Below are 17,147 nucleotides of genomic sequence, written 5' to 3'. Positions count from 1 at the left end.
AATTGGAAGCTATGCTGTATATATTAACATGATGCATAATAAAGATGTCAGAAACACAATTAGGCAGGATATTTGACCTTGTGCACTATATGTAAAGTTCATAATGCAACCACAACAGTGGTAAGATGCAATAAAGTTACAAATGGATTAAGGATTAAGATCGGAAGGGGGTGTGGGAATTATTTACGTGTCGCTTCCTCTTTAGTAATTCAGATAGTAGAAGTTCAGCCACACATAAGTGTGTCACAGAATCAGCTGAGCAATGACAGCATTGTTAGTTGGAGAGGCGTGTTCCACGATGCCAGCTTGCCCCTACTCACACAGACCTCTGTGACTATCTCACCTCAGATCATCACTTTCCCACATGACAACTATATGCAATGATGACACATCAGACCCAGCTTGAAAGTCACATGTGGAAAGTCCCAATGACTTTCCCTTCCTCCCATCCAGTCCCATACCAAAACCTTGATGCTTGTTCACAAGAAGATACTTTATAAGGACATTTCTGCCATTTACTAGTGGCAGTATGTTGATGTTACCATTCTTTTCATTTAACAAAGTAACGTTAAATCATTATTTATCATAATTCGACGCAATAGTATAATTTCTCATGAATCTTAGCAATAAAAAGAAAAGAAATATAAGGTTGTCACATCAGATGAAATCCAATTTAGTAGAGGTTCAGCAAGTTTGCCATGAAGCACTGATGCAGAGGTACAACAATGACTGTACTTATCACTGGGCAGGGGATGAATAACTACCAACACATGCATCAAACTGACAATGTACACTGTCAAGGACAGACTGATGTAAAAAATGTTCTTCAAAACATCTAAATCGATATCTGTAATACTGCATGTCAAAATTACACTACAATATGCTAACATAATAGTCCATTTCTGGAAGGATGCAATAATGTTCTGTAAAGCCTACGAGTGGAATGAGCTTAAAAGTTTCTCACATCGATGGTGGTGCACCAGCAGTTTTCTGACCCCTGTGATTCAGGACAGGTTTCACTGCAACTATCATTACAAAACAGGTCAGCACAGCTCTTATTGCCCGGCTGAAGGTCTATGGGTCACGACAAGTGGTGAATTGTGGATTGGCTCATTTAAGAGATCACAAATAGAGCCAGCAGAGGATAGTTTTCTTTTATTTCTTCATTTTCTTTCAAACCACATTTAACCTCTCCATTTCTTTTACTTTGCCCAGTAAATTTCTAAAATATAGGGATGATGTTTGAACCCCAGACACAGGTACCACAAATAGAGGATACGATGCATGAGGATTCAAAGTAAAATACTGCCTAGGAAAAGAGAAACTTCCTCATGCCATATTTCACTTTGTAACACATGCAGGCTCATAGCTAAGTACACAAACAAAAAGTTGTGCGGGAATATACACAGAAACATACAAAAGCATGACATCATCAGACTATCAACTACTGCTTCTTCTCTAAACAACCGTGAAGAGTCATTCGTTTTCAGGCAGCGCTGTCCTTGTATCTCACACATTCATCTTTTTCCCAGGCATGCTGGCAAGCTATCAGTTTGGTGACTGTTGCAGATGAAGGACAAAAGCTGGGAAATTAAATACTGTCATTATTAGAAAATAAACAAAATAGCAGGAGCTCATAGAAGATCACAACATTTCAGACAGGACTTAAAGTAAAGTTGGTTCGAGAAAGAGCTCCCTCACTGAGCCCTACTACTGTACAAGGGAGGAATGTGAAAAGTAAGTTGCACAAAATCATGAGGGTAATACAAGAAAAATATTTGAGAGACCTCGAAATGTTTTGTATTTGCTCAAGAACGCTCTTCCTTTTTTGCTGCATAGCTTTAGACAAGCTTATATTCAAACTCTTTCACCCCGGTTTTCCTAGCCAACCATTCCCCTCAGGACTTCTCTCTTTTTCAATGGTGTCACTTCCAACCCCACACTGTCCTTCTTCATGTCAAATTAAAGTGATGGAAATGAACTTGAGGAGATGCTAATTGCAACTGTCAATCCAATCTAGGTCGGGGCTGAAAGACAGGGGCTCCCTAGCACTTCATCAGTCTTCATTAATATTGAAAGAGTTTGCTGAGGAGCATGGGGCCAACGTAATATGTGCTCATCTAACAGTGCATCAGAAATTAGGAAGCTGGGGAGGACACTGATGGTGCCTGAGGGACAAATATGTCAGTCAAAAAGAAATATGAAGAAAGATGTTGGGAGACAAGGGTAGAGTTCAGGAAAATAGATGCTGCCTTTAAATTATGTGGGTCTTGAAAATTATTAGGAACTTCTCATATACAGATGTAAATTGAAACAGATTTAATAATAATGGGTTATAAGTTCATTTCCAGCTCTCATATAATTTACCTTACTACATTGGCAAAGCATTTACCCAAAAATGATGAACTGAGCATTTTTGGGTAAATTATAAAAAATAATTTAAAAGCATCTTCAACACTCCACAGCATATTAAAACCACTTCACACTTAACAAGAATATGTGAGAACGGATGCTGGTGTTGAGTTTGGGTCAATGCCCATTTTTAACAGTGTAATTCAAAATCAAAAGTTAGGGTTGTTGGTTAATTTTTTAATGAGAAATATATCAAATATAGGCTGGAACCAATCAGCTTCTATTGTGCGAGAGGCAGATAACACCCTGGCACAGGACCAGCACAAAGACCCATGAGACTGTTAGCTGTGCAGCCCTTGACCCAGACCAATAAATGAAAATATGTGAATTTCGCAATATTTCATTTTCATTTGTCTTACTCTTACTTTCTTTTTTCTTTCCTTTGAAACTACAGTATGGAGCTTCCAAGGAGCCAGACTTTCTAGTCATCTTTTAAAGTGGTCTTGATTGATTTTGTTGGGCATTGGCTACTTTTCACAAATTTTCAGTCACGTTCTTGTATCTGACCATTTTCAGAGGATAATTTATACTTTTTTTTTTTTTTTTTGGAGCCACTATACATTGACCTATGAATCCTTAATGCACATAGACCACAGACACTGATTACTCTTTATTCCCAGCAGTTTGGGGCTAATCAACCAAAACATTTATCCTGTTACATGTATATTTTATGTGCATTTTTAAGAAATATATTAAGTTGTGTAAGACAGAGCATTCATCATCATGCTACAAAGCATTTCTTACCAGAAAGCTCTGCTGGCTCAGTGAGCTCCAAATGTAAAAATTTCACATCAGAAACTGAACTGCAAACTGTGCATTCACATGTCATGCCTGAAATCTGTGCTCTATATTTTTTCCACATATTCTGCCTCTTTTCTTATGTATTAATTTGTAAGTTAGTAGTGGTTAATCAAGCATCTTGATGAAGACGGAGAAAAATTACGGGTAAAATATCCAGGTGACAAAAAAAGACGTTACTTTTATTGAAAATGACTGAGATAATTGTTTCAACCACAGATGGTAATCATTGGGTAAAACGGAGGAAATGAACACACCTGTATTTAATAGGCCATTCTTGATAAAACATCATACCATTATCTTCTAATGAGCTTAAACGAATCATCTTCTATTAGACCTTTGCAGACAGATTAGAGACTGATCTGACCAATTCTGTGATTTAACTGTAAAAAGCGTACTCCTGATGGATGAAAGTACGATGGGAACTGGTACTTGGAATACTGGAATTTTAAAAAGCACCATTATGAAAGACTTGAGCTTCACATTTAGTTTACATGCAAGACATTTAAATGCATAACATTTCTGAAATTGCATGTAAAAGTAAATAGAAAACAATAAGTAATAAAAGTCCACCAAAACAAAATAAACAGTCGTGGAACTTGAGTAATTGATTGGAAACTTGGAAAATCCCATTTGAAGGGTGTTTAGTTGGTGTATCGTTTTGATGTATGTGTTGCAGATCATATAATCAAAAGTTGACAGTTGGGATTCATCACAACATCTTTCACTTCTTTACCTTTACACGAAGAGTCTCAGGTTAAAATGCCAGACATGACAAGATAAAATGACTAAATAGTACCCACTCACCAAATTCATTCTCGTCCTTCTCCCCTTCCCCTTGACAGGTGTGCTCTTGTAATTTATTTATTTTTTATATTATGTAGTCACTTTTATTTTCACTTTCATTTCAACTTCCTTTTACCAGTGAGAGAAGGCAACATTCCCCAAATAGTTTTGCCCATCCCACAGCAGCCTAACTTTTATTATATCGTTTCTGTCAGAGGCGCAACATCACAAACATTTTTAAAAATTGCCATCAAATCATCCTACCTTATATAACTTAAAGCATGTTAATACTGAAGCACAAGTTTCAAGGTGTGAACTTTGTTGCATGTCATATTTGTGAGGGGAACAGCTCAGGTTAGACCAACTGTGCACAAGCTTTCCCATACTTGCGCCACTATGTGATTCCCTTGAGGAAAATGTTTGCTCACTCTTCAACCCCTATTAACCCATATCTGTCCCCTTCAGTTTAAAGCAAAACAATGTCAACTCAACTGGGACTTAATGTGCAGGAGGGGAGGACACTTCAATGCCTACATTCTTGTTACGTAAGCTGGTATCCGCTCCCATTCCTTTTGGAAATTACTGAACTAGACCTTTGAATTGCAAATACATTTTTTTTAATCTATTTTCTTCCTCCACAATTGAAGTTAGAATACATTTTCATTCTTTACTCACATATTGATCTATCTCTAATCACTGGTGCACATATTGTAGTCTCCATCTGTTAAGCATCACTATGACAGCTGTGTGTTATTTGTATCATGTAAGTGTATCGGATCAAGTGCATTCTCCAAGAAAGTGGCACAATACTAAACCAAGGCTAACATTTTCTAACAGAACTCAATGCATTTTAGAAATATAAGCCAACTATGTTAGTATATGTTTATCTAATAATTGGTGGGAGGTCAGAGAGCCGGTGCTCGACTGATTAGCAAGATGATCATAGCATGAGTTTGGGTACTTCTCCACTAATGTTTGCAATGGTAAGACAAACCCCTTCCTAGTGTCTTCTGTAAGATGAAACAAGGAGGAGGGGAGGACATAGATGAAATTAATATTTTATAATCACAAATCTGTTTGTATCATGTCATGGGAGGAAAAGGAAGATGCTAACTGTGTGTTAGCTTTTCTTTTGGTCTCATTTACAAAAACAGTGTAGCACACCAGGGTGTGTTAAGCTGGGCACAACTTGTAATTTAATTTTTTATATGCAAATGCATGTTCAGCTTAGAATATGGGAAAACCGGTTTAAATGAGTGAGAATACGGATTTAAATGCTGACGCTGGAAACAAGGTGTGTGGCCAAAGCTCACTGTTGGGCAGAAAATGTGCATATGCGAGAGGGATGAAAGCCTCACTGCTGGAATGCAAGGTATTAATCACTGAACAAGCGTTGATTCATCTGTTGTGGAGGCAGTTTGGAAGATGGACTCTATTTACTGCTTAAGCTGTTTGAGGGGCTTTGGGAGGCAGCCATCAATCTCTCTGCTATCTTCAAAAGAAGGAGCCAACGCACAGGCATCGGTTTCAATCACCTCGCAGAGACAGGTGGTATGGTAAGCTGCTGCACAATAGCTTTTTTCCTCCTTACTTCTTTTCTTTTCTACCTCAAGGTGATTTTTCCCTCCTTGGGGAAGCATGTTATTAATGTATCTTATCATAATAATAATAATTTTCCCTAAAAATACATAGCACCCTGCCCTTTGGCTCCCTTGCTGTTTGGCACCTCATGTTTCTAATTAGCATCTTCAATTAACCCATTTTAATTGCCAACCATGGAAAGGTGGAGGACCCCGGAATGTTGGTGCCACAGGGAGACATTTTGTAAATTACTGGTGGTGTAACGTAGTCATCTAAAGAGGGGAGTGTACTCACGGACCCTAACCTCTGCTTAAAATTCCTTCCTTTATGTAATCTTAGCTTGAAAAGCAGAAGTAAGGATGTTGTTTCAAAGCACACACACCAATGCCACCATTTTAATCAAAGTCAGCGGGGCCAGTTGTCTTTGGAGTCTAATGGTAGCAGTTAACCAATCCATTGCTCCCTCTTTCTTAATTTAGTTTCTTAATTTAGTTTCTTAATTTAGTTTCATATAACAGGGGGTATTGTCTGAAATGTTCTGCACGAAGCACAGCACTTAATGACTGTTTTCTTCAGGTGCTTTTGATCAATCTTGATATTTTGGTCATTCACAAACTAAATGCACAAGAAACGACAAGTTGGCCCATTTCTTTTACCTGATGTGAATAAATCATTCCGCCATATTAACTGAATAATTGCTGGAGGGAGCAAAATATCGAAACACCTCTTGCTCTGTTGTCGTTATGCCTTCTCTGTGGAGCCTCCTTTGCCCAGTGTCTTTCGTACGGCAGTAGTGGACCAACAATGCAGTCAGCACTTTAGCGTAGCACCAAGGGAGCTCCCAAGTACCCAGGCTCCGCTCTCGCAGTGACGCAACACCTTCGGCTCTGCTATACTTACTCAGGCAAACTGCTCATTCAGGTGGATTCGAGTTCCCGAAAAAATGGGAACTCCACCCACTTTGTCGGGAAGCAATCAACTTTGAGCAGCGCCAACGGCCCAGGGTAGAGGCGTGTTCAAGGTAGTGACGTGGTTGAACTGCCACTCAACCCATGGATTGTACACGGAAGCGCTTCATTCAATATCAACATGGCGCAGCGTCAAGCTTTTGACACTGCTGTAGATGCTGTAATGAAAGTGTTCGAAGGGAGATTCTCGTTAAAAATCGAGCAAAGAACAGCCCTTGAATCATTTCTTGACAGGAAAGACGTTTTCGCCTGGCTTGCTCCCTACTGGCTTTGGTAAGAGTTTAATCTACCAGTTAGCCCCGCTGGTAGCTAAATCATACGTCAGAGGAAAGAGTGGTGTGATTGGCTTAAGCTTAGGCACAGCCTTTTCTGGCCACAACCAGTAGCAACCCGAGGGAGGCGGGTTGACCAGGCCATTTCGAATCGTATTCGTTATGGTCTTGGTCAGACCAGAATCTCGAAGAGATTTGAAAGTCTATGTTAATCAGGCTAGCTCCCAAGCCCACAAGATAGATTTAAATCAATCAGAGTTAGCTGGCGTTAGCAGTACAGAGTGCAGAAAGCATAGTTCAGGATGATATTTGTGATAATTGGAAGGCCAACACAGAGAAACAGTAAATAAAAAAAAAAAATGCAGACCTAAAATGCATCTGTTTTTCCATCCTTGTTCACCTGCTTGGTTTATTAGCATAACCACAGTATTTTTGTTGACTTATGTTTAATTTTAAAAGGCATTGTGATCCTTCTTCAATTAATAAAAAAAAGTTTTGCAGTTTAAAGTTATTTGGATTTTAATTATTCTATTTCTCAGGCCACAATGGTGCAAAAGTACAATCAGACACTCTGAGAAGAAGGCTGATTACCCCTGATTAGAACAATGTTCCTCTCAGCTTATCGTTGGTTCCATAGATACTAATCTGAGTACTGATTGGTGGAAAAAAAAAATCCAAGCACAAGACATTTTTTGGGAAACAAGGTCAAATAAGAAGACAGTAATGACTAAGTTCCCATTCTGAACTTGTAAATCTATTACTTGCAGAAACAGGAAATATGTTAATCTGTGCAGTGTCTTCCCAGTGTGTATCATATACATATTGGGATATTTGCATCCTTTTAGTTAACTGCATCCTAAGGTTTTGTCCTTACTCTGAGGAAGGTGAGGTCTCGACTGCGGTCAATGCTTGTGATCTCTAGGTTGCCCATTACAACTTCGCAGTTCTCGTAGTATTTCCTCAGGGTGCGATACTGCTGCTCCAGGTCCGACAGCGTGCTCAGCTTGTTCTCAGTACCAGCACATACTGCAAAACATAAAACAGGGACAAAGAGATAGGATCATGTTAATACAGCTGCATAGTACGTACAGTATCTGAGGTTTGTTTAGAAAGCAATCTATAAAATAATAAAATGATACTGCCAGTTTAAATAGTCGAATAGGTCCCAACTCAGTTTTCCCACAGTTTCTACTGAGAAGTTTGGATATTGAGCAGAAACACTGCAGAGCAGGTGAGATTGACTTTGGTGGTGGTGAGAAAAAAACCTTCTTGTGACGTATATAAGAGCAAAACTGTTGCAAAAGAATGCAACTACAGTATATAAACTAGAATCTAACATGTCAAAAAAAAAAAAATTGTTTGTTTTCTGCACCACATCAGTGCTCCATAAAAAAAACAAAATATAAATAAAACGTAGTGTAAAAATATGACCATACATAGACAATATGCATTCATGTAAGACCTAACTACACGTCAATGCCTCCCTGCATCAGTCTCGGCACCCACAGGGCAGATAGGAGGTCTTTACAGGCTAACTGGGCTGTTCACCTGACAAGTAATTAAACAGAACCAATTCCACCCATCCAACACCTAGCCCACCCTAAATAGATAGATACAAGCCATCTGCCCAATCAGCTGGTGTTGACTAGCCTAGCGTGAAAACATACACATATGCACACATTGCGACTGACTGAGAAAATGCACATCAAGTTTTTAATGTATTTAGTTTTTTACAAAAAAAAAAACAGCATTCAATCAATAACCCCATCGACCTTAGCAGTTTGGCCTTTACTCTTTTACTTGACCTAAAGCACAATAAAATAGCACATTGTGCTCCCTTAGTGTTTTCTCTAAAGAACATTTAAACTTGCTGAACTGTGGGCTGTAAATAGACACCATTCACTCTTTTGAAGCAATAGTTTCATTTGTATGGCCAAGGCGGTGTGGTTTCTCCCACCTACATCGTTTCCACACTGACAGAGAAGCCATCACTGTGACAGAGGGGTGATGGGTCCTTCCCTGAGCCTTGTCACACTGTCACCCATGAGCTGTTACCTCTCTCTTTGAACACCTCCACCTTGAAAGATCTTTACTGACGCTTTGCATTTTAATCCAAGATCCATTACACACACTACAATAAGCTTTACTGAGCTCTCCAATATCATATCTTATTTCCCCCTCTCAGTCCAACCTGAGTGGTCTCCATCCTCCCTGCTTTCAATAATCTAGCCCAAACTCATTTGCCCTTTCCTTATAAACACAGCGGGGCAAAATTTTTCCAATTGCATTTGCCATTCAATCATTGCAAAACAAATACATATGGAGAAAAAGAGGATTCAGTCTGTTTTTTTTAATGCGGACTGTAAAGACAAATGCAGGCAATGCAGGCTGTAAAGACAAATGGGGTTGTGTTTAAATACTTCCATATCTAATCAGATATTAGATAAGTGGAGCCATTCCATTGTGACCTGAACAATACCCATATGAACAGGTGCTGATTGGCTATGTTGCACATAACATAGTAGGGTGCTCAGGAATGATATACGGCAGACTTGGGTGTTTTCAATAACAGTTAGCGTGGGCTAGAGGGGAGCGGATGGAGGTAGGGGAGGGTCATAAAGTGAGGATAGGTGTAATAAACTGTTATTGCACCCTTGGGGTAGGGCGCTGGAATCAAAGGAAAGGGGCATTGTGGCATGTGATGTCTGGTGAAATTTACTTTTTATACCTATATGCTTCTCCAAGCGTGCCGTCCGCATCCCCGCTGACTTTTGCAACCTCTCTGGTGCAATATGAATATAAAGTTTGCATCTATATACAGCGAAAGGCAATAAAAGAAATGAGTGCACCCCTGTTATATATATATATATATATATATCACTAAGATGTCAAACATTTTAAATGGTCTCCCATCTTATTAATTGCATTACTTTGTATGTTGTAGCATAAGACATTTGCCTAAATGTAATACTAAAAATAAATCTGTTAAAAATGCAGGGGCTAAATGAAAGAAAAGTCAGTATAACTTAATGACTGAGATTCAGGTCTTAAATATGTTTAATTCTTTTTTTCTGTTTTTAAAGGTAGACTCAGCCCTCCTCCCCCTGCATAGAGGATACTACTGTTTTACAAATTTTTTGAGAGCTACACCTACATTGTTCATTGACATTTTTTTGCTCAGCTCAAACAGCAGTTTGTTTTTTAATGTTCATAGCAGGAAAAAACCATATATGTCAAATGAAAAATAATGTTACATAATATTGAAAAGTGATACAATTGTCAATGTAACCGGAATAAACCTTTTTTTTTTCTTTTATAATAAATCTAAGGGTGCATTTACCCCCCTCTCACTACATGATTGAACCCATTTGTTGCCATGCTCAATATGCCACATGTGAGTCAGTCACATCATTGCGCAGGTTGTAGAAAACAGTCTCTGCTCTTTATATTAGCCAACCTGCCGACTGAGGACGACATGCACAGTCGTCAACTGTTTAACATACTGCCGAGGAGGCAGGAATAAAATGCAAGGAAAAATTTATCTTCATATTGTTTGAAGCTGGAGGTTGTTCCATAAAATAAAATCTGTCTCATCTGCTTGATAGATTTCCCCCTCTTGCATACTTAAAGCTGAGAATGTCAATGAGACTGTGTGCAAGTTCGAAATAGTATAGTATATATTTTCCTGTGTGACTAAAGTAATTTAATGTGTTCGTTGAGAATTCCATCTAAGAGGTGACAGATTAGGGCAATAGATAATTACAATTCAAGATTTTACAATATCCGTAATTAATAGGATTATGAGTCAATGAGTTGAAAAGCATCTGGGAAAATTTATATGATCTGGAAGGGAGTAAAAGTTTTTATGAGTGCTTTGACATAGACAGCTGGTGAGAGGCCAGATAATGCAAATTGCATATTTATCAGATTGAGAGATAAATAGGCCGATAGCTCCCATATTTTTCCAACATCTGGCCCACAGAAAATAACACAATATATCTATCACTGCCTCTGAGACAGTCACTACCACAAGGAAATACTTAAGTCATTACACTGAAAAAACAAAGAAAAAAATGAAGTGCTTGCAAAACGGCTGAAATGCCCCTGAGCCATATTTTCATCAATTTCAATTTCATAAATATCCTCACGGGGATTACATAGGCACAACATTGTCAAGATTTCTGCTCACGCACAACAACTTCATCAATAGTGCCTTGTGTGATTATTGAATGCCAATAAAGCTGGTGAGTCTCTGAGGTTTATAGGCTCCTGCTAGTAAAGCCCACAAAAGGTCATCTCAATAGCCAGTAACTGACTGAATTAAATAAAGTTGCAAATGTCACCTACATAAGTAAACACTGTCAATAGCTGAACACATGCCTTGAATAAACAGAAAGACCTTGGCCTTGTTAAAATTAAGCTGGAATTCTGCATTGCACTGCTGAAAAAACTACATTTTCTGTATGGCAGACTGAATAACACACCAAATGAGGTCAGAGCTGTCTTTTGTCCCCTAATGTCCCCCAGATGAGCTTTGGTGGCTAAGTATGAGTTACAAGTCACTGCCTGTGATCGTAATCATGGCCCACATTAGCGCCCATCTGCTGAGCAGCTTATTAAGCATTAGAAACAATAACTAGATGACTCTTCGTAATGACGGCATGGTCCAGTAACACTAACCTCTCTGTGCCCTCTGAGCTCTGGTCACCTACCAACAATGCTGTTGTTGTGTCCATATGGTCCACCATAAATTAACATTCATACCCTCACTTGTGCAGACAGTCCCAACACCTTGTGACAGTTTTCACAGAGTATAACTTACAGCTGCTAGTGTGCACTCTGGGCTTACAGAAGGTAAGTGCTTTACATGTATCTGATATACTACAGCGATAGTAATAAGTGGTCAATGATCAATATATATCTGGTTACTCCTTTTCAGTTAGCAACACATAAGCTTGATAAACAGATTGTATGCTGTCAGTCTGACAACAAATTTGTCATTGAAAAGCTTGCCACCTCGTAGAGAGTGTCAAACATTTGGTAAGTTCAGCTCTGACTATTTCAAACATTGGCAGTTGCCAAAACAGACAGAATTAAAAAAACTTAGTTTTAGTGTTTTATATAGAATTCCAAATTGTCTCAGGACAGGGGAAATCCATCCAAGGCTCAGGTATACATTTTCCTGGGACATGCACAGTTACCAGAAGTGAACTGGGTTTCCTTCTTCATCCACACTGATTGTGCTGCTGACAAAATAGTAAAACATCTCTCAGACCTCAAACTGTCCAGATTCAATGCGTTTCAATTTACAGTATGTACACTTAATGTATTGACAAACATGTGACTTATTTTGCAGAAAAAAAGTTAAGTATGCATGTTTTGCTTATATTGATCTAAAGTAAATGTAGTGTATCCAAAAACAGTAAATAATATATACATTTACATTGTCAATGATACTGTATGTATCCGTTTATCAAGCACTGATCTTGTGTTGTGCGTTGGTTGTAGAGTGTCGAGGACTGGGAGCTTTGAATGAGTATGTCGAGGAAAGCTGGTGTGTGACCATTGGGTTTAACCAACTGCTTTGCTTTCTTGAAAAATAAGATCCCCAGTGTTGATATGCCTCCATTAATTACAGTCTTAATTAGTAACCAAGCTAAGAATAAATAAAGAGTAACAAACAGTGGTTTTTGATGTAATTTCATCAATGTACTTACTGGCACGATGTACATATCGTCCCAATACGAGCTATGTGGTATATCCATTGTTTGAGGTGCCGGTGCTTTGCCACCAGTGTAAACATTAAGGATTAAGATTGGACCCAATCTGGGTATATTTTCAAGAATTCTATAATAGTCAAAATCACAGGATGTCTTTAATGTACTCTACTTGTAGTTGTTTTATCATTTTTCCATAAAACTGTTCAGTTTTTTCCCTTTAACTTAAAATGAATTAGTATACATGTATTTGAGAATCTCCTTTGTTAGTCTCTGAGACTCTGAGATATTCATACGCAAAAGAGCAACAAACAAAACATCCACAAAACAATATCATGTGTACGTGATGCTGGTTAGAATGATACTATTATGTAAAGAGCTTGTTGGCAGAGTCTGTACTCAAGATCAAGACTGTGATATAGACAGAACCTCCTGGCTATAATGCCATTATAAACTGTAACAGCTTACACTTTAGACTCCAGCTGTTCCAATAACACTAACAGCCTGATGTGTCTTACAGATTCAAAGGAGTTTGATAACATCTTTTAGGTCACAAATCAAGTCGAAGAGGCTTAACTGTGATATCATCATTAAAGTCAGTGTCATTGTTGCTACTGCATCTGGGGCGATTTATGGCTCTGCTCATACCTAACCCTGACATTGACCTTAAGCAACAGCACAGGAGTAGACATCTGAACAACTTCAGATATGACACAACACCAACTCATAATACGTGCACAAATTTTCATGAATAGTGCACAAAAAAAAAAGTTGTTCAGCTGGATGGAAGACAGAAAAACACAAGGAGGATTTTTAATCAACGAAATGCTTGGTGCAGGACAAATTCATCAGAACAGATAAAACAGATGCGAAACGTAGAAACAAAATGTATTTTCAAAAAAATAGCAAATCACTTCTGCTAATCATCTATTCAACAGAAGCTGAGATGTTTTGATGATAAAATAAAAAACACTTTTTCAGAAGTTGAGAAAAAAATGGCCTGATGTAGAGAATGAATGAGTTCTGGTAATCTGATGTCATGCTCACAAATACAACTTCAGAGTACTGAGCTACAGCCTTAAAAATGTTTAAGGTACATGAGGCTATCCTGGTACGGCCTGATATCATTTGCATATGATCTGATTAAGATAAACTTGGTGGGTGGGCATGTGTAATGGCATCGCGCTCCGGTGCTGCACTTTTCAAATTGGAGGCAGCAGCACATCTATCCTGCTGTCTCCGACACTTTCAAGGATTTTGTTGCATGGTGTTGGTAGTCATTCATAAAGGAAAAAAAAAAAAAATGTTTGATGTTTCTTCGATTCTGCTACATCAACTCTCCTCTTTCTGAAGACTATCACATCTAATAACCGCAGAGATTTTTATTCGTGTTTTGCTTGTTATTTTCAAGAAAGGCAATGTTCAGGCTGATTGGCTGGTCAATGCAATAAAAAAAAATGGATTTATGTGTCCAATAATTCCATTTTTCTGCAACAATGCCTACAACTCACTTTGCTCTTCCTTTGAATAAACCTCGTACCTTTCCACCACGTTCTCTGCTCTTGCCACTGAAACACCACACAGATGGATAAAATAATGTTTGTGGACAGACACAGTTTGAGGGCTGTTTACACTGGTCATTGCACTGCTGCAAAGATGGAGCTACAGACTCATCCTGCATCAGGAAACAGAAAAACATACATGATAGCAGCAGTAAAGGAAGTAGATGAGGAATGTGATTAACGATTGAGCGAGGCAGGATGCAATATTTCAAAATGACATATGTACACTGTGTTTGGTAGATTCTTTTCCAGAGTTTTTCTAGAACTCAGTAATTAAAGTCAATATACCTGGAGCATGTTTTCATGGCCATCAGCAACTGAAAACCCACTATTGTACCAATTATGCTTTAGTCACTGGAGGGAAAATTGGACCATGTTTCATAAGATGCTGACAATATAATGGAAAACTGATGGTGTATTCTAAAAAGCGATTTATTTCAATTAGTTCTTTCACAAACCCTAATTTCTTGATTTTAAGATGAGTGGGGTGAATAACCTCAATGAGAAACTGTTGACTGTCTTGTCAATTACCTCTCATCCATGCTGTTTTACTGCAACTGCAGGTTACTATGACAGGAAGGCTAACTGACTCAGTTTTAGACGCCTGCTTGTTTTCTTTTAGACTTATTGAGATTTTTTTCCAGCCAGTCACTACATCACAGCCAGCTGCAACCTCACAGCTGACATTCCTCTCGGTATGAACACAGTAAGGTAAATAATTAAGTATGGTTACAAATGTGTCTTTCCAAAACACAGATGGACTTAATTTCCCTGTTGTTCTTTCCAAAAAAAATATTTTAATACAATCATTGGTAAAGATGTTTTTTGTATTCCCATATTAATCAATGAAGTACTGAAATGTGTCCAGACATGAACTGCAAAACTATCACCATTTTAACATTGTTTTTTTTCCATATGTTAGAATGTCAGAGTGCAATCGAGAGAGGGTAACTGAAGTTACATGAGTGTGTTGCTTCACACAAATGTGAAGACCTGGATTCTTCTCTGTTATCAATAATGGAGTTTTTTTTTTCTTTTTTTTCCTTCGTCGGTTGATTCAGAATAAAGCAAGTATGTTTATGTACATGTATCTTACATAATTAATGTATTTTTTAGCTAAAGTCCCTGAAATTATAGAGATTCAGTTAGAGTTTCTCCTATCACTTTTTTTTCTTAGCCTTTGACCCTGCAGTCTCAAAGTCTCAAATGTTTCTATTAACACAAGGCTGAGAGAAATGTATGCTTTTTATATGCTAATAGCAGAAACTGTTAAACCCTGCGGTAGTTCATATCCCATTGGTCTGCCAAAGAGAGATGGTAGATGTGCTGAGTATTGGGGGTCAAATGAACAGCTCACTTACTAAATTGGTGTCTCTGTGCACACAGATGCATCCGTCTGAAAGTGTCGAGGTTGTGTGTGATTGTGTAAAAGAACTTGGTATATGTGCATCTCTCTGGAGGCCATTGGCAATTGTGTTTCCATCAAGACACTAGCACTTGACTAAACCTTTGAGAGGTAATCTGTTTTTGTAAACATAACCTTAACCTGGTGTTAAAGGGACACTGTGTAATTTCTTCCCCCATCTAGTGGTGCAATTTTATTTTGCAAAGTCGAATGAATTTGCTCTCTAGCGCCTCGCGTTTTCAAATGTGCGCTGCAACTTCTTGAACTACGGCAGGCGGAATGTGTCAAGATTCAAGAAGCTATAGCTTCAGACTCAAGGTCCATACAAACAAAAAGAAATCAAGACACACAGTACGAAGGATTACATAACACACATACAATAACAATATAAATACAGATGACAGATAACATGTCAGATAACATAACTTGACATAGCCTTTGGTGTGCAAGCAATGCAATTAGTCATATTCCGGGAGTTACCGGAAGTGACATCGATGCAGCGGTAGCGTTAGCAGCAGTGTGTAGTTGCTGGAAAGTGTTCTTTTAAATAAACTACCGGTAAACTTACAAACTTTCTAATGCCTCGTTTTGTGAGTTAAGAGCCAATGTGTACTACGGCAGAATTTTGGTAACAATCAATGCATTATTAGTGGGATAATTTACGAGATAAAATCTATTTACCATTAGCGGCTGTAATAAGCCATTCGGCGGAAATGACGTCATTGCAGGCCTGGCGGGGAAATCGCGATTCAAAGTGCTTTATGTCCCTCTCGGCACTTCGTCGTTTTTCATAGACCGGAAGGACATGGCAGCCTCCATAGAGCTTGCCCGCTCTATGTAGATACAGACAAGTTATTCTTCACTCAGGAGGATAAGTGAGATTGTTGACAGAGATAATTTTACACCAATGAGGACTAATTTATGAATGAATATGTTGATTTGAGCTAATAAATGACTTAATTTATTACATAGTGTCCCTTTAAGATGTGCCTTTATCCTAAAATGGATGATTTACATCATGGGGAATTGCTTTTTGTCCACACAAGGAGGATACACACCGATGATGTGTGTATAAACATAATAAACATAATAAACATATTTAACTGTATGTCCCCACAAATAATATCCAGACCATAGACACAAACATGCATGCACGCACGCTCTCTCTCTCTCTCTCACACACACACAAACACACACACACACACTGGTCCTGAATAAATCACTTAAAGCTGTGTGAGTAGATTTGTGAGTAATGACTGTTTTCTTTGGATTATGTTTTCATACTGCCACAACAAAAATCTCTGACTGAGGAGGTCATGATTATGAGAGCGTGTTGATTTGATTTATGGCCTCAGTCCCTCATTTCCACCATTATCACATTTAACAAATTTAACTAAGTAATGCCTTTCATCATGACCCCAATGTTTTCCTTGGACAATCAGAGAACAAAAATAACTGCACCAACTCTTGATTACAAAAGAATTCAGTTTTTCACCGACTCACTTAGTTTCGGGTCTCCTTATTTGATCCGTGGATCTTGCACCTTTGTGGGGTAAGGCTCTGTCTTCTACTGCTCTGTTAGTGTCCGAGCCTGCTCATGTTAATACTGATGTGTATACACTCTCAGACAGCTTCCCGAGATCATA

General features: G+C 38.4%; 1 protein-coding gene across 3 annotated transcripts in view; it reads right to left on the bottom strand.

Moving 5' to 3' along the window:
• Positions 1–17,147, bottom strand: part of erbb4b (erb-b2 receptor tyrosine kinase 4b) — a 300,850-nt gene that overhangs the window by 151,678 nt on the left and 132,025 nt on the right. For all 3 annotated transcript variants that reach the window (XM_075479846.1, XM_075479848.1, XM_075479847.1), the window contains exon 2: positions 7,692–7,843. In XM_075479846.1, coding sequence (XP_075335961.1) covers positions 7,692–7,843 — 152 coding nt within the window. The remainder of the gene's footprint in view (positions 1–7,691; positions 7,844–17,147) is intronic.

This window comes from Odontesthes bonariensis, chromosome 12 (assembly GCF_027942865.1).
Source record: "Odontesthes bonariensis isolate fOdoBon6 chromosome 12, fOdoBon6.hap1, whole genome shotgun sequence".
In the NCBI taxonomy this organism is placed as follows: domain Eukaryota; kingdom Metazoa; phylum Chordata; class Actinopteri; order Atheriniformes; family Atherinopsidae; genus Odontesthes; species Odontesthes bonariensis.
The sequence above is the reverse complement of the archived record's forward strand: the minus strand, read 5'-3'. Positions and strand labels throughout refer to the sequence as shown.